Genomic DNA, 26,362 nt, shown 5'->3' with positions numbered 1-26,362 from the left:
TTCATTTCAGACCATCCCTTGGTTACTTTAGGTCTGAGTTTGCAAGACCGCCATGCAGGACTCCCCTGAGCTTGTCTGGTTAGCATGTGGCCCCTTTCATCCACAGACCCTTAGAACCTGGGACCTTTTAGTTTGCAGGCTGACGCTCTATCCACTGAGCCAAACCAGCTAGGGCTAAAATCACTCTTAAACTGGTACAAAAGTTTCTAAAGGCTTATTTACTCTTGACCTTTGTACTTCTCTCTATGGACAACACCTAAGGCACTCTAAAGTCTTGGCATCCGTAGTGCAGACCTCGGCCTCCCGGAGACACCATGTGTAAACAGATTTCCTTTATAGTCCCACAGTAACAATAAATTAACCACAATAAATGAAATCGTTTGAAGGTCTGCTGTCTCACTACCAAGGGTGCTGCTGAGGCAGTAGGGAATGTGCCCCACCCATCCATGGCATCCCAAACTGGCTCCATATCCGGCACATGGCAGGGGCATGGGAACCATATGCCTGTCAGCCTGCCCTCCAGACTTCAGACTTGGCAGTCCTCACACCTGTGTGCAGCCATTCCTTAAAATAAATCTCTTGATAGATGGATGGGTGGATGGATGGATGGGTGGATGGATGATGGATAGGTGGGTAGGTAGATAGGTAGATAGATAGATAGATAAAGCTCTTATTGGTTCTGTTTCTTTGGAGAACACTGACTGATAAGTTTAGTATAATAAAGATTTGGAGACAAAAGAGCACTCCTCACAAAACCTCATTCATTGGGCTTCCTAATAGCATGGCTGCCTCTGCTTCTGATGCATCAGGGGAGGTACAACTGAAGAGTTAACCTTGAGCAAATGAGTAGAGAGCCCGCAGAGCAGCAGTGCAGGGGCAGCATATTTTAGCATTTATGTTAACAATGTTTTATAAGTCACAATTTATTTCTTCAAATGTAAAGCCTTATATTTCTATTGGCAGCGTGTGTGTGTGTGTGCGTGTGTGTGTGTGTGAGAGAGAGAGAGAGATGAAAACTCCAAATCTTTGCTACAATCTGATTATATCTTTTAAATATTCGTACCAATAACACTGCATTTAGAATTTGTATCTTTGGTTTTTATTGCATAAGGAGACCATGCAATAAAAAATATCACAAACATCTGTACCTACTAGGATTCAAGAGTTCAAAATATGAGTTTTAATATCCCCAAAGCATGTTTCTTGGAAACCTGTGTTGGTGTGGAGGTGGTAGAGAATGGTTTGCCAGCTTGTCCTCTGTGACTCTAGTTCTTCCATCACACTTTAGGAGGAGTCTAAACACTCAAGAACCTTCCCTCCTTCTATGGCTATTCATACCTCACTTTCTGGATTTCTCTTCCACTTTTACCTACGTTCTCCTCAATTATTCTCTCCAATTTATCAATTCACAATTCAAAGAGACATGGATATATTGAGGTTGGCTGGTGAAGCATTCTCTTCCTAGTAGGAAAACCCCACTAAAGTCAGCAGATTCTTTGGTAAATATGGAAGGACAGCAAAGAAAAACACAAAAGCCTTGAAGGATATCACCATTCATACTTGTGGCTTTAACCTCTCATAACTCCCCAATTCTCCTGGAATTCCTCCTCTCTCCCACAATTCTCCATTTTCGCTCACACGTTTTCTCATGATTTTCTGCTCTTTCACAATTCCCCAATTCCTATCACATTTTCTGTTCTTCCCCACAATTCCCTCAGCCCTCCACAATGCTCTGGTTCTCTAATAATTCCCACAATTCTTAATTATCTCCACCAACACCCCATTATCTGCACAAATCTCTTCTCCCATAATACTCTCATCTCTCTCACAATTTGTTTTCTCACAATTCTCTCCCCCGCCCCTAATTCTCTCTCTCTCCAGGGCCAGCTTCCAGACAAAGGGATACCCCTGCACTGCAGAGCCTGCTGAAATTACTCCTATTAGACGGTCCTAAACCTGCTTAGCCTATCTCACCTATTCCTTCCCGTGGGAGCCATAATAAAGGCTCTAGCCCACAGTCCCCCCCTCTGCCTGGTGATGGGCCCAGTGCTTCCTTGTGCCTGTGGTGTCCTGTGTGCCACGTGTACCCCTTTTCTTAGGATCTGTGTGTAGAACACGCCGTCTTCAATGGCAGTCGTTTCCTGATCTGTTGGCCCTACCAAGCCTACTTAATAATGAAACTTATTAAAAGGCTTATGCGTAGATGTGCTCTCCTGAACACCTGTCAGTGATGGAAGGAGGACTGGGCAAAAGTACTGCATTTGCACACTCACCCCTGGAGGGGTCCGCAAGGAGGCTGGGCCCCAGTCCCTTACTGGCGGTTGGGTCCAGGGCCCCGCGATGCGGATGAGGCCCCAGAACGGGGTGAATATGATGACCCGGAGGACGAAGGAGTGAGCCGTCATGGCAGAAGCTGGGATGGCCCTTCTGAGTTGTCCCCGTAGAGACCAGGGGCCCCGACTTATGAACCCTTGCATAGACCACTCAGAGGCTGCAATCTGCGGGGGGGGAGGGTGGGGGGACGACAGATTTGCTCTAGGAGGTTCTCTTAGGCTGAGGGCAAATCCTGGAGACAGCCTCAACCCATAGCTGTCAGCTACCACACTCCCAGCACCTAGGGCAGTGGTGGGCAAACTCATTAGTCACCAGAGCCAAATATCCACAGTATTGAAATTTCTTTTGAGAGCCAAAATTTTTAAACTTAAACTTCTTGTAACGCCACTTCTTCAGCATAGACTCGCCCAGGCCGTGGTATTTTGTAAAAGAGCCACATTCAAGGGGAAAAAAGAGCCGCATGTGGCTCGAGAGCCACAGTTTGCCGACCACGGACCTAGGGGCTGGACTGCCTGACCCTTGCAGAGTACCTGGGTGTGCAGTGCACTCACAGGTCCAATACAGTGCTGCAGGGCGCCATGTGCTTCTGATTAACGCCTTAAGGGGCCGGGTGAAATTACCTTGATTGGAAAGCAGTTTTGAGACCCAAACAACCATCATGTGACATCATTTCTCTGTGATGGCTATCAGTGCCTCGCCTAGCTAATGCCACCGGGGTTGGTTGCCTGCATCCCTGCTGGGAAAGAAACACACTTAGTTTCTGGGAGAGGTAAGTGGCAATACAGACCTTGGAGTCCACACACCCAGGGCAGAGGGCCTGGGGAGGGGGTGCTTGTTGGGTTCATCTTGGGGTCCCCAGGGCCGCCACCGCTCTGGACCCCTGCTGAGGCTCCTGGGGTCATCGCTCTAATTAAAGCTGCTGACAGACAACTGACAAAGATGGCCGTTTTAAAACGCGCTCCTGCAAAGCACCCCCTGGCCACTTCCAGCATCCATCTGTCCTGGAAAGCCTTGCTCTAGGGAAGTTTCTGGCTCTGCTTCCCACCCGCGAGAAAGGTGCCAGGCCGGGGGGCGGGGCCAGAGTGCGGCGCGCGCACTTATAGGCCGAGGCGGGCGGGGGCGGGGCCCGCTCCTTCTTGATTGACGGGCGCTCTTTCCAGCCGGCGCGTGGCCGCCCACACACCCGGAAGTCCCGCCTTCGGAACAGGAAATCGCTACCGGCGCGAGCACCAGCGGTGACCGAGGCGACAGCGGTGACCGAGCGAGGGAAGGCGGCCGTGGCCGGTCGGAGCCGCTCCGGGCCGGAGTTGGGAGCGAGAAGCGGGTGCGGCGCCCAGAGCAGCCCGGGCGGCAGTCAGGTGCGGAGCGGGGTTCGCGGGGGCCGGCGGGTGTGGGGGCGGGGCTGGGGCTGGGGCAGGTGGGACGCGTCGGGAGCTGTTGGGACGCTCGGGACCCTGTGAGGAAGACACACAGCCCCGAGCCCTCTGCCGTCCCGAGCCCTCTGCCGTCCTTTCCTTCCTTGAATCCCTTTTCTGCGCCGTTATTTCCCCAGACCCACAGACGCTCGCTAAACCCCGGGCCGGGTCTCGTCTGCCCTGAGTAAACCTCCCCTCCCCCCCAATCACACCAGTAAACCTCCCCCTCCCACCCGATCACCAGTAAACCTCCCCTCTCCCACCGGATCACCACCAGTAAACCTCCCCTCTCCCACTCAATCACTAGTAAACCTCCCCTCTCCCACCCCATTACCACCAGTAAACCTCCCCCTCCCACCCGATCACCAGTAAACCTCCCCTCTCCCACCCCATTACCACCAGTAAACCTCCGGTCTCCTGTCCATCACCGGCCAAGGACCCTCTACCTCGGCCTAACCCCCTGGCTGTGACATGGTTTCTCAGGGACCTCCTCAACCCCCCCCCCCCCCATCCGCCCACCGTTAGAAACGTTCCCCGGAAGGCTGGTGTACATATCACAACTAGCACTGCCCAGAGCGGGTACTGTATTAAAGCTGTTGCTGGAAGGGGTCCCCTGCCCCGCAGATGTCGGGAAGGATGGCGAGTGGTTGGCCCCCAGACATCAGCACTAATCTCTCTGCTTTGGCGCGTGTGAATTAGGATTGTTTGGATTCGGCACTGCGGTTCCGCCATGGGCTTGTCTTCATCCACTCCTGCTGTGGCAGTTCAGACCACAAATGCTTCCGCTCCCCAGGCTGCATCCCCGCCTTCAGGATGTCCGATGCACGAAGGGAAAATGAAAGGTAATGGATCCTTGGTCTAGAACACATGTGTCAAACACAAGGCCCGCGGGCCAAATCCAGCCCGCCAGGCCTTGCAATGTGGCCCGCACCGCGCTGTCATCACTGCACTCCGCTGTCAGTTTATGACATTGTCAGTTTATGACTGTTCAGTAAACCATTCGGCCCGCGATTTAGGCTGGATTTTAGATTTTGGCCCCTTCTCTGATTGAGTTCGACACCCCTAGTCTAGAAAATAAGAACAGAAGGGAATCCTCAAAAGGAGGGCCCTTATGTTGCTTACTTACAAGTCACGTGACTGTAGACAAGGTACTTCTCAACGCATCATCTGTCAGATGAAGCTGTACTATGCTTCACAGGGTTATGATGACAATAAGTTGAGATAATGAATGACAGTGTAGTGTCCATGCCACACATCAGCCCCAATACACCCAGAGTTTGTGTGTGTCTGTATCTGTGGTTCTCAACTTGGGTGGGCGGTGACTCCCTCTCACCCCAGCGGACATTTAGCCACGTCTGGAGGCATTTTTGCCTGTCACAGCTGTGAGGGGAGGTACGTACATCTAGTGAGGAGAAGCCAGGAGTTCCGCTCAACAACCTACAGTGCACAGGACAGCTCTTCAACAGACTCACCTGGCCCCAAATCTCAACGGGGCTGTGCCTGAGAAACCTTGGTCTAGATCTAGCTGTCTTGATTAACTAAGACAACGTTAGCCCGGCCGGTGTGGCTCAGTGGTTGAGTGTCAACCTAAGAAGCAGGAGGTCACCTATTGATTCCCATTTAGGGCACATTGATTCCCATTGGAGCTCAACCCCCAGAGTGGGGTGTGCGGGAGGCAACCTATTAATGATTCTCTCTCATCATTGATGTCTCTCCCTCTCCCTCTTTCTTTCTCCCTTTCCCTTCATCTCTGAAATCAATAAAAATGTATTTTAAAGAAAGACAACTTCACTCCTGCATCCCAGAAGTCGCCACCTGATGGCTTGTTCATTCTTCAGGTGCAAACGAAGCAGCTTTCATTGTTATCTGATGCACATCCTCTGCTTTAGGTCGTTTGTTTTAGGTCGTTTGTATAAAGCAGGGCCTGGACGGCCTGAGGGGCGCCTTCCTGCTTGAGACATGAGGGGAAGAGCCGGCAGGTGCGCTTACCGAGCGCTCACGTTCCATTCCCCTGGTCGGTCAGCAAGGATCCCCTCGCTGCCCACTCCGTGCCCAGCGCTGGCGGCTTTCACTCACTTGTTCTTGCACTGCAAGCACAGCAGTGTATGAAACAGAAACCCTTTGCTTGATGGAGTTGACATCTCATCCTCATAATCCAGCGTGGTGGGTTTTCTCCCTTTTTTATTTATTCATTATAAAACATATCTTTATTGATTTCAGAGAGGAAGAGAGAGGGAGAGAGAGATAGAAACATCAAAGATGAGAGAGAATCATGGATCGGCTGCCTCATGCACGCCCCCAACTGGGGATCAAGCCCACAAAATGCACATGTGCCCTTCATGGAAATCAAACCTGGGACCCTCCAGTCCACAGGCCCACACTCTGAGCCACACCAGCGAGGGCTGGGGATAGTAAACTCCGAGAATCCTGTCCTGGCCTTTAAGATATGGGGAAGCTAGCTAGCTTAGCCGTGGGCAGCTTTTAGCAACTGTCATCTAGCTCTCTGTGGTCCTCGCTGGTCTTTGGGGCCCAGCCTGGAGAGCAGGGCGCCCTGCCTCTGTGGTGACGCCGTTTTTTATCCTTGGTTTCAGGTTGTCCGGTGAGTGAAAAGCCATCTGAGGCAGCCTGCGAGAGCAAAACCAGCTCTGGGCCTGCCCACCAAGACCGCGCCTACGAGTACGTGGAGTGCCCCGTTACGGGCGCTGCTGTGGAAAGGCAGAAGCTAGATCCTTCTAATCTGGTAAGCCCGCACTCGGCTCCTTCCTCGTGGGACTGTTTAAAAATGTACTTTTATTGATTTCAGAGAGGAGAGGACGGGAGAGAGAGAGAGACATCAATGATGAGAGAATAGTGCGTCGGCTGCCTATGGCACGCCCCCTACTGGGGATCGAGCCTGCCATGTGGACATGTGTCCCAACCAGGAATTGAACCGTGACCTCCTGGTTCATTGGTCAATGCTCAACCACTGAGCCACTCCAGTCGGGCCTTTTCCTTTCTCTTTTTTTCCACCTTTGACTTTAAACACACTGTGCTGCCAACAGGTATGGTGCCCGGTGTGGTGCCAGCCCGCCCAGCTCTTCTGCCATCTTTCTAACGGGGGCTGTGTTGTGCCTTAATAATTCCGTGCACCTGCTAGAAAATCCTTCCTGCTTCCACTACAAAACGTTCTCAGCCGGTGGTTCTCAACCTGGGGTGCCTCAGGGGACACTGGTGGTCACATCTGGGGAAGAGGGGTGCTATGGCCCAGGCTCGGTGCTCGCTGCGGCGTGGCTGCCGCTGTGCGCTGTGTCCGGGAGGAAGCACCCTTCGCCTCCCTCCACTCTGCCAGCGCAGGGGCGTCACCTCTCCTTGGTAATGTCCTCACCCCGAAGGCTGGAAGCATAAGCAAGATCCTGAAAGTCTAATTCTCTACCAGGAAGTGGTGCTGTACATATATCCTATCAGGCTTCCTCAGAAGAATGAGCAGTCATTTTGGTTAAGCCCGCCATATAGAAAGATTTCCTGAAATGCCTACTGATCATGGTATTTGTTGTTACTTTTTTTTATTATTAATCCTCACGTGAGGATTTTTTTCCCCGTTACTTTTCAGAGAGGGAGGGCGTGGAGGAGGGGCAGTTAGCATTGAACCTGAAAGGAAGGTACATGCCGTTGACCGGGAATCAAACCCGTGACCCTTCAGTGCGTAGGCGGTGCTCTAACCACTGAGCACACTGGCCAGGCCAGTTTTTACTTCTTTTTTAAAATATATTTATTGATTTTTTTCTTTTTACAGAGAGGAAGGGAGAGGGATAGTTAGAAACATCGATGAGAGAGAAACATTGATCAGCTGCCTCCTGCACACTCCCTACTGGGGATGTGCCTGAAACCAAGGCACATGCCCTTGACTGGAATTGAACCTTTCAGTCCGCAGGCCGGTGCTCTATTCACTGAGCCACACTGTCCAGGGCAATTTTTACTTCTTAATCCTCAAGGAGAAAAAGACCAAGAATATACCATGAAGGGTGTTTGCCGTTTATGAGAACTTGAACAAGGGAAAGAGTCTGACACGGCGAAACGTTGCCGCCAACAGAACCTGTGTCGCACGTGCGGTGCGTGGCTTTCCAGGAGGTGGCTCACCCTATGCTGTTTCTACTCCGTGTCCTGTGTCCAGCTCTGACAACGGATTCTGCTTGTTTTCTTCAGATGCCGCCGCCTAACCAGACTCCGGCCCCCGACCAGCCGTTCGCGCTCTCCACTGTGCGGGAGGAGTCCTCCATCCCGAGAGCAGACTCGGAGAAGAAGTGGGTCTACCCCTCCGAGCAGATGTTCTGGAACGCGATGCTCAAGAAAGGGTAAGGAGGGAGCCTCGTCCCGAGAACAGACATGCACTTGTTACCTTTATCAGAATAAATGCCAAGGAGGTTTTGAGCCTCCAAACGTACAGTGCGTTTTTATTTCATGAGATAACTCGTGTAGACTCATGTGCAGGCTTATCAGAAGATAGCGCCCGGCCCACGCGCCTGCCCGGAGCCTCCGGGGAAGCAGACAGGGCGGGTGCGTCCAGAGAGAGAGCGGGAGGCTGGTGCGATCTTGCCCACCCTCTTCCCCAGGTGGAAATGGAAGGAGGACGACATCAGCCAGAAGGACATGTACAACATCATCAGGATCCACAACCAGAACAACGAGCAGGCGTGGAAGGAGATTTTGAAGTGGGAAGCCCTCCATGCTGCGTAAGTAGGTTTGACATCTTCAAAAGCCCGTCCAGCCCTGGCCGGTGTGGCTCAGTGGATAGAGCATCGGCCTGGGAACCGAAGGATCCGGGGTTCGATTCTGGTCAAGGGCATGTACCTTGGTTGCGGACACATCTCCAGTAGGGGCAGTTGCAGGATTCGTGCAGGAGGAAAGGAATCGGTGTTTGTCTTTCCCTTTCTCTTCCACTCCTCCCTCGAAATCCATGGAAAAACACCCTTGGGTGAGGATTAACTACAACAACAAACCCTTCCAGCTTCTTTCTTATTTGGGGCCAGGGCTCTAACATTCCTTCAGACGTGTCATTGCAATGACATAGTTTGGGGAGCAGCCTGTGCCCGTGCCAGGCCCCCCATGTGACCGTGTAAACCAGGGGTCTTCAAACTACGGCCCGCGGGCCACATGCGGCCCGCAGAGGAGTCTGATCCAGCCCGCCAGGTTTTTTGGGCAGTGAGCGCAGCCGAGGTGTTACAGTAGGAATTAGTAGTTCATATAGTCCGGCCCTCCAGCTCTCTGAGGGACCGTGATCTGGCCCCCACTTTAAAAAGTTTGAGGACCCCTGGTGTAAACCCATGGATTTGACGGGTCCCGGGTGCCGAAGAGGAGGAGGAGGGACAGCTGGTCCCTGGGATCTGGGCCTCACCTGCCGTCACTCAGCGGGCAGGGCTGGCTGGACAGTCTGGGCTGGAATCTCTGGATTCCATTTCCTTCTCTGGGGTGGGACACCAGCTGTTGGCCACGACTCCGATCCCTCCTTTGTCCCCCGAGAACATGCCCGTGTCCCCACTCCAATGAAAAGGCTCTGGCCCGGACTCCTGGGGCAGACATTGGGAAGGAAGTGGAGGGAGGGGAACACACCTGATCCAGGAAGAGAGTGGCTTTTTTAAGGAAGAGGGATATTGCTTTGCATTTGGCAGTGACCTTTCTGTGTGCTGTGACACTGTGTAAAATGCGTTCAGAAAACTGTATGCCATCGAGGAAACAGTTGGCATACTGTTATTTTCCAAAGGAAAGATCTTTCCACAGACTTGTGTTCTTTGGGGCTTTCTAGGGAGTGTCCCTGTGGTCCCTCACTGGTCCGCTTCGGAGGGAAAGCCAAAGAGTACTCCCCACGCGCAAGAATCCGCTCCTGGATGGGGTGAGTGTGGGCGGAAGTGACCGTCACTCCCGTACTCCCGTGTGAGGGCCCCTTCCCCATGGCACCGAAACCAGTCGGTCAGAGAACTGTGGGGCCATCTTCCAAGATGTAGTCCATGGGCCTCTGGAGGCGTCATCCTGTCCCAGAAGTGAGCCGGGTGGGGGCGGGTTCGCCCGGGTTGCTGGGTTGCCCCCCATCTCACTGTAGGAGGATTGGCCCAGCTGTCCTCCGACTCCTCCTTGGATCTCTGCGCTTGGCCTTCTCCCTCCTCTCCCAGCGTAGCCAGAGAACCAGCCCCTCGCCCTGCCGGCTCTCTGTCCTGGGGGCCTTAGCCTGGGTGGACATGCTGGCTGGCGTGTGAGCTGGGCCTGTTGCACATCCTCAGCGCCACCTTAGCTGGGCGCCATGGCTGTGATGAGTCTCCGTCCTCAGTGGGAGGCCTGCCTGAGAACAGGCCTTCCACGCCGCCCTCCGCCTCGCTCACTGCTCCCCCCAGCCCGGGCCCGGGAGCCTGCTAACACCAGCAGCTCTTCATTGCAGGTATGAGCTGCCTTTCGACAGGCACGACTGGATCATCAACCGCTGTGGGACGGAAGTCAGATACATCATCGACTACTATGACGGCGGCGAGGTCAACCAGGAGTACCAGTTCACCATCCTGGACGTGCGGCCCGCCTTCGACTCGCTGTCGGCAGTGTGGGACAGGATGAAGGTGGCCTGGTGGCGCTGGACCTCATAGCCGCTGCTCTGTTAGACAGGGAAATCCCACTATTCTTTTCTTTTTTTTTCGGAAGGCTGCATTAAACTATTTTCCCTAAACTGAATGGCATTCGTGATGTCCTGGGAAGGTGGAGGGGGTCGTGACCTTAAACTTCGCTTGACGAAGGGTAGTGTGCTCGCGCTCCGCTGAGCTGTTCTCACCCCAGCGCTGATTGCAGATGGTGGACGTGTCCTTCCCACTCGGGGTAAGTGGGGAGCAGTCTCCGTCTTCCCTTTCACTCAGTACTGCCTGTGTGTGTGATCTAGAAAGGTCTGAGCCACCTCGTGAAAAGCACTTCCCTTAAAATATGAAGAGAGCCGCTTCTTTTCCTACTGTCTTCTGACTACTTGGGCCCTGAAAACCCATAGGATGCACGGGAGCTCTTACCTGGTCACTGTCTTTAAAGCTGTTGGGTCATGCTTTTTAAAGGGTCACCAGCGATTCTCAAGGCCCTACGATATGACCGCGACCCTGGAAGAAAACGCAGAGGTTGACTCCGGAAGTGCACTCAGCAAAACTAGTGTCTTGGCTCCCCACACTCTCATGGGCATGGGTCAGACATGGCCTCATTACAGACACCTTTCAGCACCACCGTGGTGTGAGGGCACCCACACGGGAATGTGTGTTTCAGCCTTTTCGTTTTCCTCCATCCGCACTGTTCTGGTATGGAGCTGCTCCCACAGGCAGGGCTCCCTGGCCCTGGTTTTGATATTTTGACAAGTTTTCCCACTCCTGCACCCCGTTCCTTCCCTGCAGTATCTGAGCCTTGAAGGTCTGGCTGGAGGTGCAGTTAGCGATGACCCCTTTCTAAACACGGTCCTGTTTTGTTGAGTGTTCAGTGAGCTCTACCATTGACGTTCTTGGTTCCAGTAATCCGCATACTGGTGGTTCCTCTTAGAGCAGCATATGCTGCCAGTGACTGTTAGGTTTGGTTTGGTTTCGAGTTGATAATAGTAAGTCCTTGCATTTCTCCTAAATACTGGATTGTTCGATTAGTAGAAGGAATTGGCAGATTGGAGTGATTCATTTGTCATGAATGTCCGTGGTAACAGCTTTGGGTGGGGTTTTTTTAAACCTAACAACCTTAAGCTCTTTGACATTTCAGAATATTTGTATATTTTAAAGTCAAATAAAGCTCATACTGAACAGGTTTCCAAATTTCTTAAGAGTACACGTAACAATCACGTCTTCTTACCTTTATGGAAACGATGCTGCAGTCACCCTGCGAGGGGCAGCCACCTTCTCTGCTCATGGCATCCTCACAGGCACACCTCAGGTCCTGCGGGCGTGGTTTCCCCCCACTGCAACACCCCAGTATCACAGAGCCATAGGAAGAGAGGGTCTTGCTTTCAATTTGTAAAAAGTGCAACACCTGTGGAGCGCAATAAAGCACATGGCGATAAGAGGAGGCATGCCTGTACTAAGGAGAATTACTGTTGGCATTTTTACAAGTATAGGATAAGGCATTAGGAACAAATGGTAACTAGAAACAAAGGAGTCTTAGGCAGGCACTCCTTTTATAGGGCCACTGCATTTCTTGAGAAAAACCTAAAACCGCCAAGCAAACCTGATAGATCAGCAGTTACACCCCCACCGCTCCTGGGAAAGACCAGCCTGCCAGCTTTCACAGTTGCTATGTCTAGATTACACGTGAGCATATTCAGGGATCGATACTTCTCCGATCCCATAGGACTATGGTTGGCAAACTGGCTCTTTGGCCCCTTGAGTGTGGCTCTTCCACAAAATACCACGGCCTGGGTGAGTCTATTTTGAAGAAGTGGCATTAGAAGAAGTTTAAAAAATTTGGCTCTCCAAAGAAGTTTCGTATTGATATTTGGCTCTGTGGGCTCATGAGTTTGCCAACCACTGCCATTGGAGGTTTCATTTATATCTTGAAATTCATTTTGGATATTCTCCAGGGCTGAAACAGCCTGTTGTCTATGGAAACCACTATTGGAATCATCAAACTAGTGTACGTTGGGCAAAGTTAACAAATGGGGAAGGGGGATTGAACTGGAATTGTATATAGGTGTCCCCCCCCCCCAAATGTATACACTTACTGAATAATACTAGTTCAGGCAGTGTTTATTAACATACATTTCATTTTCAAAACAGCTATTAAAAACAAAACAACAACAAAAAAAACCAGCTACCAGCTGTTCTGGGATACCCTGTATTAATATGGGGCATTCCTAGTCATACCTTCCTAAAATCCACTCATGAATGGTCATGTTCCCTGCATCATCAAGGCCCGCAGGGGTCTTCAAACTACGGCCCGCGGGCCACATGCAGCCTCCAGGGGAATCTGATCCTGCTCGCCAGGTTTTTTGGGCAGTGAGCGCAGCCAAGGTGTTACAGTAGGAATTAGTAGTTCATATAGTCCGGCCCTCCAGCTCTCTGAGGGACCGTGATCTGGCCCCCACTTTAAAAAGTTTGAGGACCCCTGATCAAGGGCATGCAAAAGGCAACAGGTGCCCCTGCCTCAGTCGTAGTTCCGTCAGTAATGAGAGGGTGGGTAAGTGCTAGGATTCCCCCAGCCTCATGGTTACCCAGGGTGGGAAGTTCTTGTATTTCTGAATATACAGCTACCAGGTTCTGAACTGTCACCGACATGTTGGGTCTCTACTAGAGTGACTTCCCTCACTAGAGTGAAAATATGCACATTGCATGCCTCACCTCTACAGTGACTGAGCGACTTGTACGAGGGGTCATTTGTGTCTCCCTAGGCTGAAAGCCCTGGGTGGTGATCAAGAATGCTATCCTTGTCAAAACCGGTTTGGCTCAGTGGATAGAGCGTCAGTCTGCAGACTGAAAGGTCCCAGGTTCAATTCCGGTCAAGGCATGTACATTGGTTGCAGGCACATCCCCAGTTGGGGGTGTGCAGGAGGCAGCTGGTTGATGTTTCTAGCTCTCTATCCCTCTCCCTTTCTCTCTGTAAAAATCAATAAAATATATTAATTTTATAAAAGAATGCTATCCTCACCCTAGCTGGTTTGGCTCAGTGGATAGTGTGTCAGCCTGCTGACTGAAGGGTCCCGGTTCAATTCCCATCAAGGGCACATACCTCGGTTGCAGGCTTGATCCCCAGTCCTGGCCGGAGCTTCTGCAAGAGGCAGCAACTCAATGTCAATGAATCTCTCACATTGATGTTTCTCTCTTTCTCTGTCTCTCCTCCTCCCTTCCACTCTCTCTAAAAATCAATGGAAAATTACCCGGGGGTTAGGATTAGGGAAAAAAAAAATGCTTGTCCTTGAAAAGATGCCTGCACCCGTTTTGCTGCAGCATTATTCACAATAGCCAAGATATGGAAGCAACCTGTGTGCCCACTGATAGATGAATGGATAGAGAAAATGTGGTATATATATCTCACCGGTACACACAATGGAATATTATTTGACCATTAAAAAGTTACCATTTGCAACAATATGGATGGACCTTGAAGGCATTATGCTAATTGAATAAGTCTGAAAAAAGACATACCAAATGATCGAACTTCTATGTGGAATCTTAAAAAATACTCCTAAAACCGAGCTTATAGATACAGAGAAGATTGATCGTTGCCAGAGGTGGGTAGTAGAGGGCGGTAGAGGGCGAGGGGCAATTTGTGAAGAGGGTCAAAAGTGCAAATCTCTAGTTAAAAGGCAAATATGTGATGGGAGTATAACACACAGCATGGTGATTACAGTTGAAAACACTATTGGGCATTTGGAAGTTGCTAAGAGTAGATCGTAAGAGCTTTCACACACACAAAAAAAATTTGTAACAACGTGTGATCATTTCACAATATATACAGATATCGAACATTACATGTTTCACCTGAAACTAATATACCGTCAATTATACCTCAATGGGCCTCAGCCTTCTCGGCTGTGACAAGAGTAATACAACAGAGTGTTTTAGTCCGTTTGGGCTGCTACGACAAAATACCATCAACCCGGTGGCTTATAAACAACAGAAAGGTAATCTCACGGTTCTGGAGCCTGGCAAGTCCAAGATCAAGGCGCTGGCAGAGCTAGTGACTTGTAAGAAGGCCAGCTTCCAGGTCTGCGGCCAGCCGCCCTCCCGCTCCTCTCCGGATGGAAGGGGGAGGGACTCTAAGGGCCTATTTTATAGGAGCGCCAATCCCATCATGAGGCTCCGCCCACGGCCTAATCACCTCTCAAAGGCCCCGCCTCCTAATACCATCACATTGTGAGGGTAGGTTTCAACAGGAATTTGGCTGGGAGACAGACATTCAGACCATAGCACTGACCTACCACAGTTGTTTGTTTATATTTGTATTATTGATTTCAGAGAGGAAGGGGGTGGGGGAGAGAGAAACATCAATAATGAGAGAGAAACACTGATCGGCTGCCTCCTGCACACCCCACACTGGGAATCAAGCCCACAACCCCCGGCATGTGCCCGGATGGGAATTGAACCCCAAACCTTTCAGTCCACAGGCTGATGCTCCATCCACTGAGCCACATCAGCTAGGGCAGGAGTGACCATTTCTTAACTGAGGAGCCTGAAAGGCAGACCTGGATTTGTCTTCTCTGTGCTTGTAACTCCAGAGCCCAGCACTGGAACCCCTAGTAAATGTTGGTTAGATGGTTGAGTGGATGGATCCATCAACTGATCCCTCTGTCTAGGGCAGTGGTCTGCAAACTGCGGCTCTTTGGCCCCTTGAGTGTGGCTCTTCCACAAAATACCACGTGCGGGCACGCACAGACAGTGCGATTGAAACTTCGTGGCCCATGCGCAGAAGTCAGTTTTCTGCTCTCAAAAGAAATTTCAATCATTGTACTGTTGATATTTGGCTCTGTTGACTAATGAGTTTGCTGACCACTCGTCTAGGGAAGTTAGTGGTGGCTGTTGTAGCTGGTTGAAATAAAGGAAAACCTGAAGACAATGCTAGACTATGATTAAGTGCAATTAATGCTAATGGATAGATATGTAAATGGTATAATTATTTATTATAACTCAGCTAGGAAAGTTCCATTGCTAAATCACACCCATTTCTCACCCCATGGCTCTGCTATCCCAAACTCCCCGGAAATCAGACTTACTCTGGGCCTTTCTTGCTTTCAGCTTCTGCTCCTCTCTCTCAGTGGGGAGCAGGCAGGGGCGGAGCCTCCAAGTGCTCCAGTGAAGCTGGGGCCTCCCAGGGGCAGGCCTCCCCCTGGGGCTGGCCCAGCTGAGCCCCTCCCTTCCCTAGAGACAGGCTCCTAGGCTTTGCTTATTCTGCTCCGAATTGTCAGGATGGCAGGCTGGCACATGGGATGGCTGCTGCCAATTCTGGCTCTGCTCCTCTTGAGTCCTTTATGCCCTCTGCAAACTGAGGTCAGCCATGGGGCTTAAAAAAAAAAAAAATATATATATATATATATATATATATATATATATATATATATATATATGTGTGTGTGTGTGTATATATATATATATATATATATGTATATATATATACACACACACACATTATTGATTGTTTACAGAGAGGAAGAGAGAGGGATAGGGAGTTAGAAACATCGATGAGAAACACCAATCAGCTGCCTCTTGCACACCCCTACTAGAGATCGAGCCCGCAACCATAACCAAGGTACATGCTCTTGATGGGAATTGGACCCAGGACCCTTCAGTCCCCAGGCCAATGATCTACCCACTGAGCAACACTGGTCAGGGCGCCATGGGCTTTTATTTTTTTCTAAATATATTTTATTGATTTTAAACAGAAAGGAAGGGAGAGGGGCAGAGAGTTAGAAACATCGATGGGAGAGAAACATCGATCAGCTGCCTCCTGCACACCCCATACTGGGGATGTGCCTTCAACCAAGGTACATGCCCTTGACCGGAATCAAACCCGGGACCTTTCAGTCTGCAGGCTGATGCTCTATCCACTGAGCCACACCGGTTAGGGTGATGGGGCTTTTATTAATAAACCCGGAATGTTGAGGGCAAACTGGCAGGAGCTGGGCACTAGAAGCTGATGTTGACCGAATTGAATTTAGAGAACCTCTGACCCTCCCGTGACCCCCTGCGGCTGCAGCTGGGCTGGGGCTGCATGGACCTTGTGAACTGCAGGTCACGTGGGCCAGGGGTCCACACCCCAGAGACCGCTGCTTTCGGTTCCACACCCCCACGACGCCCTCAGTCATCCTGATTGCGCAGAGGAATTCCAACCTTCAGAAGAATGTTCCTTTGGTTTGTGCTTTCTTCTCTTGAACATTTGCTGCTGATTTAGTCCTGCTTTCAAATTCAGGCCAGTCAGGATGCCCTGTTTTCATCTCTGTGTGACTCTTCTTCAGTCATTTCCTTTCTTCTCAGCTTGCTTATCAGACGACACACACCCCAGGCCTGGGCTTTGTTCTGCCATCTCCTTCTACTTAATCCCCACGCCGTTTCTCTGCCAAGCAGATGTGTATTAAAATGTGCATAAGAAAAGAAGCAAACTGGGATTATTTAGAAATGGCCTCAATGTGCACAAACTCCATGGGTATGAGGGTTTTTTCTATAAAAAAAAAAAAACCACAACAAACTTATGGTAATAGCTACTTAGATGGATCAAGACACTGTCTTATTTGGCCATCCCTGCCATCATGGTCCAGGCCCCATTGCCAGAGACACAAAAGCAGGGATGGAGGACTCAGATGCAGTGCCTTGTAGCTGTCTCCTTGCTCATAGGATCTCTTTGCTCACAGGAATGAGGGACTTGGACAGATCAATGGTTTGTCCAACCTGAAAGAGCTGGAGTTTTGTTTTTGTCTTACCTGGTATTAAATCATCTACCAGGCGTGAGACATGGTTTCCATTTCCACTCAGGTCCTTGGGTCTCGCGTGTGTGCTTTACAACGGCTTATCTTTCACAGGATAAAGGCATCTAAGAACTAGCTGTCATGTACTAAACCAGGGGTCGGCAAACTCATTAGTCAACAGAGCCAAATATCAACAGGACAACGATTGAAATGTCTTTGGAGAGCCACATTTTTTAAACGTAAACTTCTTCTAATGCCACCTCTTCAACATAGACTGGCCCAGGCTGTGGTATTTTGTGGAAGAGCCACACTCAAGAGGCCCAAGAGCCGCATGTGGGTCGGAGCTGCAGTTTGCTGACCACGGTACTAAGCTAAAGATATGGCCACTGTGCTGAAACCATACAAGGAGAAAGGGAGAGTAAATAGTCTTCATCTCTCTCTCTCTCTCTCTCTCTCTCTCTCTCTCTCTCTCTCTCTCTCACACACACACACACACACACACACAATTAAATTATTGGTAAAATATTCTGAGCCCTGTTTTCTGGACTGGCTATTTAAGGTCTGACTGTCAACAGATGAACAGACCTTTTGTTACCTTTTATGGTGCAGACACCCTAGTGCCATTTGGTCTGGAAGTTTTAAAAAATAGTCCTGTTTGGGCAAGAACCTGGCAGACAGAGGACCCCCGTATATCAGGCAGTCCGGTCTAGAAGGGAGGGAAAGAACGGCCCAGATCATTGTCAAATCCAAAGCCAAGACAACACAGGGTCAGAAGGAGGAGGACAGGATGAGAGTCAGTGTCACAGAAGAACAACCTGCAATTTATAACCAAGCTGTGTTTGCTCTGGATCTTGTTTACCACTTGTGGCTGCGTGTGGGTGGCCAGGAAGGGCAGGGGGCCGCAGCCAAGTTCTCCCGCCTGTGTCCCAGCCAGGGGCGGAGGTGCGGACCGGTGGTGTGGATCGATGACTAGGCTAGCTTCAGGCCCAGTCTGAAGCTATCCTAGTCACCCCCGGTAAGAAAATGAGATACTGCTTCCGGTCTTCATTATGATCCTGGAGCAAATGAAGCATCTAAGGCCTACGGGAGATGGAGCCTACAGGGATCGTGCTGGGCAAAACAGGTCCAGAAGGCAACAACGCTGAGTTGCCATCCTGTATGTAGCAGACCACCTCCTCATTGACAACTGAATTTCAATTGAGTGACAATCAGTCTCACCTGAAACAAATCATTATACATTTCTAAGTAGATCAGTGTCACTGGGTTGATGTCCCCAAGCCATCGCACTTACTGGCTCCTCAGCTGTATATGCATAGTATTGGCATTTTTATTACATTTTTAATATATATTTTATTGATTTTTTACAGAGAGGAAGAGAGAGGCATAGAGAGTTGGAAACATCGATGAGAGAGAAACATCCACCAGCTGCCTCTTGCACACCCTACTGGGGATGTGCCTGCAACCAAGGTACATGCCCGAACCCGGGACCTTTCAGTCCGCAGGCCGACGCTCCATCCACTGAGCCAAACCGGTTTTGGCGGCATTTTTATTACATTTGTACTTGGGGATTGTGGGCGTTATGTATGGAATAGGACGTGAGTTCATTCATTGAATGCAATACTCAGAACAAAGCCTTCACTTAACTTTTTATTACTCATGGCACAAGACAGAATTTTAACAGACACCACTGAGAATGTCACTGGCAACATGAAAGTTAAGAGTAGCATGTTTTATAAAAAAAAAAAAATCGTTTGTCTATGATACACATTCCCTTATGAAGTGAAAAAAAACTCATAAAATACTGAAGCTAATCGCCACCTGCTGGTCAGAAATAGTTTTACAGTGGAAAAACGTCAAAGGTACCGGTACTACAGAATGAAGTACGTAGGAGCATTTTACAATACACACAAAATTACTGAAGAAAGCATTCCTTCAGCCTTTGGTACAATGTAAATGCAAAGCTGTAGTCTTTTTCCCAATATTATTTACTTTCAAAGCACTGCGTGTAATTTGGTTAATACTGATCACGGGGCAAAAGGAAAAACCACGTTCTCTAATTTGAATACTCTATTTAGATGCTTAATCACTTTATAGTTGGTTTCCAGTTTGTAGTTTTGAAAAATACATAAAAGTCACACATTATAAATATATATTAGATGTGGTCTATATGAAATTGAATTTGACCTAAAATGGGAAAGATGATTTCTTTATTCTTTGTCAGGCACGGCCTTTCTCCTGTTTGATAAACTGAATCCTTTCTAAACAGATTCCAAAAATATATTCCATAGCATATCAAATCTAGTATTTCCTTAAAATATATTCCATATCAAAAAGCATTCAGTGACTATATTTATTGTATCTCTCTACTATATAAAAATATGGCTTCTCATACTCTCTTTTACTTTGTTAGTGTTTTTCTTAGGCATCGAAGGAAGGACTGTCCCTCTTTAAAAGCTATGGCAAAAGCACAGAAACCTGCTTGTGCATATTCTAGAACATTCTATAGAATCTCCTTGCTTAGTATAAGTGAAGTGATTTTAAAAATGTTCCTTTTGTTTTCTGTGTGATGATATCATATACGATTATCATATATAATCTGTTACGGAATATACAATAGTCAAAAACTGAAGACACATAAATACAATTAAGCTATAGGAAAGCGAGAGTTTTATCTTAGAGGCAATGTGAGCAGTGTATATATTAGGGGCTGCCGTCCGTTTATGATTTTGTATCTCCCTAAGGCTGGCTATGCAAGAGAATCTTATCCTAAGTGGTGAGGGTGTTAGTGCTCTATATCTTTAAGTGAACTGGGGTTCCCTTGTGGTATTTTTTTTTTAAAGTGTAAAAGAAGGAAAGGAAGGAAGTGTCCAATTGACCAATACCAACTCTTTTCCGTACGGAGTGAAAGAAGGCTGTTGGGACGTGAGGGCCGACGCTGGGTGTGGGCTCATACCAGTGTTTCCGGGAGGGCGTCAGGGTTGTCTGCTGACAAGAGCTCCCAGATCTGCCACCGATCTCTCTGCCAGTCGAGCCAGTTGGGTTCCGCCAGGCCCCTACTGTTCTGATCGCCCGAGGGACTGGAGCAGGCGCTGCTCAGCTGCTGCTGGGCGGCCTGGGGCTCTCGCTGGGCTGTTTGGCTTCCCTCTTCCAAGGGCGATCCTGACGCTTCCTCTGGCCTCTGGCGCCTCCACAAGGGTGGCTCTGCCGGCTGGTGGGCCGATGCCGATGCTGAAGCCTGCTTCCCTGGACCGGGATAAGGAGGCGGCGGCCTGCAGTCGGGCCTGGCGCTCTCCCGGGGTCTCTGGTGCAAAGGCCTGCCGCGGCACTGCAGCCAGGCCACCTGCAGGTCGCTCTCCAGGTCCTCCTCGCTGCTCAGAGTCAAATACTGCTCAGACCTGGGCGGGGCCAGCTCCCACCTCCTGCCTCCGCCCTGGATGTGGGACGTGCTGCAGACCCTGGACACGGGCGGGTGGGCCGGGCACTCCGGGATGGTGGCCGTGGTCTGAGTCCTCCGCATGGCCTGCGGGCCGCTGTCCAGTTCCGTGGGGCTGCCCTGCCACCGGGGCCAGTGTGAGGACAGGTTCCCCTGGGAAAGGGAGCACGGCCCCGGTCGTAGGGAGCTGCTTTCAAAAATGTCTCCATAGGAACCTGGCAGCAGAGAGAAGAGCGAGAAGTGCAATTAGTGTCTAGACTCCAGGCCCAGATGTCCCGTTACTTCCTTCCCTGCCAGCTCTGAGGGTTGAAAAGGCACAGGACACTCTCAGGTGTCGCTGGGTGAAGTAAAAGACTTCCTAGTTAAAAAAAAAAAAAAAAAAAAAAGACACTTTTTTGGTTGTTGTTAATCCTCACCCCAGGATTTTTTAAAATTTCTTTATTGATTAAGGTATCGCATATTTATCCTCAACCCCCCCATTCCAACCCCCCACCCCTCCTCGCTCATGTCCCCACCCCCTATTGTCCTTGACCACTGGTTAGGGTCATATGTATGCACACAAGTCCTTTGGCTGATCTCTCCCTTTTATCCCCACCCTCCCTACCCCATGATATTTTGCATTGATTTTTAGAGTGGAAGGGAGGGGAAGAGAGAAACATCAATGTGAGAGAGATACATTGATTGGCTGGTTGACTTTTACACGCACTGGAAATCTGCAACCAAGGTACATGCCCTTGACAGGAATCAAACCCGGGACCCTTTGGTCCACAGGCCAACGCTCTATCCACTGAGCCACACCAGCTAGGCCTTAGCTGCTAGGGCTGCACTTTTTGATTATTGATACAATTGCTGTAGCAGGTCCAAATACAGATGCCTAGACTCTGACAGGTTAGCTAGCAAATAAGATTCCACAGTCCTTGTCACTAATTGATATTTCAGAAAAGGTCCCTGCGACCTGGCTGGGAACATGTACTTCTCTGCTCCATTCCTGCTCAGTGGAATTTGCAATCCAGAGGAGACACAAATAATGTTTTCATGTTTCTATCATGTCAATAAAAGCTGTAGGAATAAATGAATTGAATCTAAAACACTCATTTGGCTCAGCCGGTGTGGCTCAGTGGGTGGGCATCGACCCAGGAATCAAGAAGTAACGGTTCTATTCACAGTCAGGGCACATCCCTGGGTTGCAGGCTAGATCCCCAGTAGGGGGCATGCAGGAGGCAGCCGATCCATGATTCTCCCTCCGTGACATTTCTATCTCTCTCTCTCTCTCCCTTACTCTCACTCTAAAAATTAATAAAAACTGGGCAGGAGCAGGCAGGAGAGGTCAATGGGGGAAAAGGGAGACATATGTAAAACTTCCAATAATAAAGATTTTTTAAAAATCAATAAAAATATTTTTTAACAATGTACATAAAAGAAATTCCTGACAGCATAATATAAGAACAACAACAAAATGGAAACAACCTAGTTGGCCAAGCATTGGGCGGTGAGCGATGAATATTATGAACCATCATGGAGAATAACTGAGAAATGGGAGTTAAATAATGTAGAGTTGCAGAGACAGAATGTTGTTAGCCATGTGTACAAACGCTGGCAAGGGAAATGAAATGAAATACAGTCAGAGATTGGCATATTTTAGTGAAAAGGCTAAGTGTAACTTTATCCTACTCCGTCTTCTCAGCATTTTGCAAATAATTTTTGACAAGCGTGTAATATGATAACAAGGCAAAGATTAAAGGAAATTAATTTTAAAAGCAAATGCAATAAACATTTAAAAAAATCACAGTTCACCTGTCATTCCGGGGTCTTTGGATCCACTTTTCAATGTTGAATGCCAAGTTCCCCAGATATTGAAAGGTTCCTCAGACATATCTAGGAACCAATGTATGAAAAGGTATGTAATTCACAAGGAAAACCGAGGAGCAACAATCAATACACAAATCAATGCACATCACTTCTGTGCAAAGTGCTGTATTTGAGACTGATGGATACAAAACAGGCGTTTTCCATTTGGGATTTACAAAAAGGCTCTTTCTGTGATATGGTTGTGGTAGACAGAATAAAGACCTTCCCCCACAAAAAAAGGATGCCTGTGACATGACCCCAGAACCTGTAAGGATGTTATAGTCAAAAAAGATTTTGCAGGCATGATTGGATCCTGAGAGGCTCACGAGAGGATCCTGGCTGATCTGAGGGCCCAATGTCATCACAAGGGTCCCTCAGGGTGAAGTTATTTCCAGGGAGGAAGCTCCAGATTAGACAGGGTTTGTCTGCCTTGACCTTGGGGCGGGTCATGCTTTGTTGTGGTGCTGCCCTGTGCTCCGTGGGATGCTGAGCAGCAACCCGGACCTCTACCCACTAGATGCCAAGTGTGACCACGAAAAATGCCTCCTGACATTGTTACATGCCTCCCAGGGGGCAACATTGAAAACCACAGAGTTAGAGTTTGCCAAGATATTAAATGGATGTAAGAAATAATGTGGGCCTTAGTCCCCTGCTAATAAGTCAGAGCCCATGAGTATCTTTGCTAAGGTGACCAGACGTCCCGCTTTTGGTGGGACAGTCCCAATTTTTAACAATTTGTCTCGCGTCCCACAGTCTCTAGGATGCGGGACAAATTGTTAAAAATCGAAATGGTACCGCTAAAAGCTGGACGTCTGGTCACCTTAATCTTTGCCTACCTGCTAAACAACTAAGATGCAAAGACACTGACCCTGGGAGGCAGAATCAAGCTTTCCTGGTGTGAACTTGTCTAGTAATATCCGTTCGAAAATGTGTTTAGAAACCTGAGTATGCCACGCCTCTCCTAATAGCCAAGTTCTCTTCAGAGTGTTCTTTTTGTTGTTGCTTCAGAGAATATTACATATAGGAAACCTGCCCCTAATTTAAAAGAGCAAAATTTAGATATCAACTATTATATCAAAGAAAGAATAGTAAAAAAAAAATCTATGATACATCTATTTAATGGAAATATATAGTGGTCATACACAAAAAATGTTAGCAATATAAAAATTGCTAATAATAGGATTTTAGGTAAAATAAGTTTACTTCAAAAGTAGTCATATTATGCCCTAGCCAGTTTGGCTCAGTGGATAGAGTGTCGGCCTGTGGACTGAAGCGTCCCAGGTTCCATTCTGGTCCAGGCCACATGCCCAAGTTACCAGCTCTATCCCCAGTAGGAGGCGTGCATGAGGCAGCCGATCCATGATTCTCTCTCATCATTGATGTTTTTCTCTCTCCCTTTCCCTATCTCTTGGAAATCAATAAAAAATATTTTTTTTAAAAAGAAGCCATACTATGAATATATATCATTATGTATGCATATGAACAAGGACTAGGAAAATAAAGTTTCTCACATTTGGAAAATAAATTTAATGCCTGATGGAAACATGGGTTACTGCTTTTGTTATTATTTTTAAAAGTTATTTTGACATGAATATTCGTAAAAGTAAACTAAAGATGCTATGATTTAAAAACATGCACACAGAATCCTTTCAGAGTGACTCTTTGGGTTAAATTATAAATTTATGATAAAGTAGCAACAATTTGAACTGTGTCTTCCCATTATTACTTAATGAGTATCCCGCTGAGTCCCGGCCCCAAGGAATTCCTCTATGGAGGGAAAGAACAAGCAAACATCCATCGGCCAAATACATGTGGGAAAAGCTATGAACCACACGCTCCCTCCCATTGCAGACACTCAATGGTGACCAAGCGCTTTGAAGACTTGGAGAAATTGTACAACAGAGACACCATTGACTTGGTTAACCCAGCATTTCCCAAACGTATTTGACCACGAAACCCTTATGTTGCCTAAAAATGTTCATCTCCCTGGAGACTGACATTATGTCCTTTCTGGAACACGATGTCTTGTTATAGAAGAGGTTCAGTTTGTTCTCTTTATAAAAGCAACAGTGATAATTGGATGACATCTTAAATTCAGCAAACAGGCACCCAAACTCCAAGACACACGAAGTTCCTGGGATGCTGGAAGGAGAGAGTCAGCTGGGAATACCGCTCTCTGGACAGGAGACGGCTTCCTAGACCCTCCAGGAGAAGACTGGGCTCATCACACCTCCCTCTTCCCGGAGAAGATCTTGAGCTGGGACCCAGTCAAAGCTCTCTGAATGGCACACACAGAACCTAGGAAGGGAGGGGGAGAAGGTCCGAAGGGCCCCCGGCTCAGGCTATCACAGTCCCCGTTACCTTTTCCAAGCTGTGGTCCAGGAGAACTCTCCTTTGACTTCAACGATGGCAGGTGGCCCACCAGCATGTACTGCTCTGGTCCTTTGTAAAGCTTCTCTGAGCCCCCCGGCGCCGTGTTCTCTTGCATAGCCAGCAGGGAGCGCTCGGACAGCACAGGGGAGTTGTTGTCATAGGGGGAGAGGTCTCCGCTGGAGGCCTTGTTGGAGTCTGTGGATGAGTGTCTTCCTCCGACCGAAAAGGAAACTTCGGACCTCAGCATGTCATCAGGGCTTCTGGCTCAGGGAGACAAGGACAAGTCTGTGAGTATGCTGACAGCTGGCGACAGATGCCAACGCCGTGGTGACCGGGACATAGATGACAGGGGGGGAATGCATGGGCACAGGCTGAAACAAACCAAAGAAAACCTTCAGAGCAGTATTTTACAAGATGGTGAAAGCGTTTCCATGAAATGGCCAGCAGAGGGCAGTACAACGCAACAGATGTCATTGGAAATGTCAAGGTGAAGGCAGGGGAAGGATGAAGAGATGGATCCCTGTCTTCTCCCGTGTGCCTTGCTGAGATGCCTGTTGGATTCATCGGTTTTCATTGCAAAGTAAAAGGATAAACGTCTATGGAAGATTGCTCAGAAAACGACGAAAAGAGTAAAAAAAAAAAGATTAATCGGAAGAAACAGAAACTTTTTGTCAAACAGAGAAGATGATTTAGTTTGGGGCAAGATGAACAAAATGTACTCGTTGGAGAATTTTGAAAGGGACCGACTTCCTGTTGGAAATATGACTTGAAGAAAGGCTTTCCAAAGACAGGAATGTCTGCAGAGGGAATTGAGTTATGGCAAACTCTGGGGAGGGCTATATATGTGCAAAAAGGTCATTACTTGGCATTGATTTTAAGGAATGAAAAAGAGCAAGAGGCTGAAATGTCATTATTTTGGTCCATCAGCCATATTTATGACTATATGTGTGGGAGAGTGTGCTCATGAACACGGGAAAACCACAAGAGTATGCATATTTGATTAAAATAATAAGTAAATGAGAAATTTAGAAATAGGCTGAACTTGACAGAATATATTCAAGGCCTTTAAGACATTCATTCTTTTATATATATATATTTTTTTTGTTAATCCTCACCTGAGGATATTTTTCCATTGATTTTTAGAGAGAGTGGAAGAGAGGGGGAGAGACATAGAGAGAGAAACATGGATGTGAGAGAAACACACTGATTGGTTGTTTCCCACAATGCCCTGGCCAGGGCCGGGGATGGATCCTGCATCTGAGGTACGAGCCTTTGACTGGAATCAAACCCAGGACCCTTCAGTTCACAGGCCAACACTCTATCCACTGAGCCAAACTGTCCAGGGCTAAGACATTTGGGATTCACATTTGCTATCTTTAAAATACAGCATTTCACTTGCTAAAAGTACATATAGCAACTATCAATTATATTGAATTTAAGACATTCATTTATATTTTAAAATTAATCTTTTATCTTATTAAAGTAATACAACTAATTGGTTGTGGTGAATATTTCGTCATTATTTTGATATTATAGTGATTCTTTCTGGCCATGGGATACCCTTCAGTCAAATGATATTCTTACCTGACTGTTGATGGA

General features: G+C 48.4%; 2 protein-coding genes across 4 annotated transcripts in view; one reads left to right on the top strand and one right to left on the bottom strand.

The window, feature by feature from the left end:
- Window positions 1–3,528: 3,528 nt before the first annotated feature.
- HCCS (holocytochrome c synthase) lies at window positions 3,529–10,439 on the top strand. Its single transcript, XM_084870328.1, has 7 exons — window positions 3,529–3,692; window positions 4,449–4,591; window positions 6,341–6,489; window positions 7,932–8,080; window positions 8,339–8,458; window positions 9,529–9,615; window positions 10,156–10,439. The coding sequence occupies exons 2-7, from the start codon at window positions 4,480–4,482 to the stop codon at window positions 10,352–10,354; spliced, it is 816 nt and encodes a 271-aa protein (XP_084726454.1). The 5' UTR covers window positions 3,529–3,692; window positions 4,449–4,479; the 3' UTR covers window positions 10,355–10,439.
- An 8,299-nt stretch (window positions 10,440–18,738) lies between these two features.
- The window catches only part of ARHGAP6 (Rho GTPase activating protein 6), a 468,278-nt gene continuing 460,654 nt past the window's right edge, over window positions 18,739–26,362 (bottom strand). For all 3 annotated transcript variants that reach the window (XM_084869821.1, XM_084869822.1, XM_084869823.1), the window contains exons 11-13: window positions 24,752–25,023; window positions 22,337–22,417; window positions 18,739–20,757 (exon numbers count right to left, since the gene is read on the bottom strand). In XM_084869821.1, the coding sequence (XP_084725947.1) occupies window positions 20,057–20,757; window positions 22,337–22,417; window positions 24,752–25,023 (1,054 nt within the window). In that variant the 3' untranslated portion in view covers window positions 18,739–20,056. The remainder of the gene's footprint in view (window positions 20,758–22,336; window positions 22,418–24,751; window positions 25,024–26,362) is intronic.

The sequence above is a fragment of the Pipistrellus hanaki genome (assembly GCF_964339955.1).
Source record: "Pipistrellus hanaki genome assembly, chromosome: X".
Classification (NCBI taxonomy): Eukaryota; Metazoa; Chordata; class Mammalia; order Chiroptera; family Vespertilionidae; genus Pipistrellus; species Pipistrellus hanaki.
This window is presented reverse-complemented; position numbering and strand designations above follow the sequence as displayed.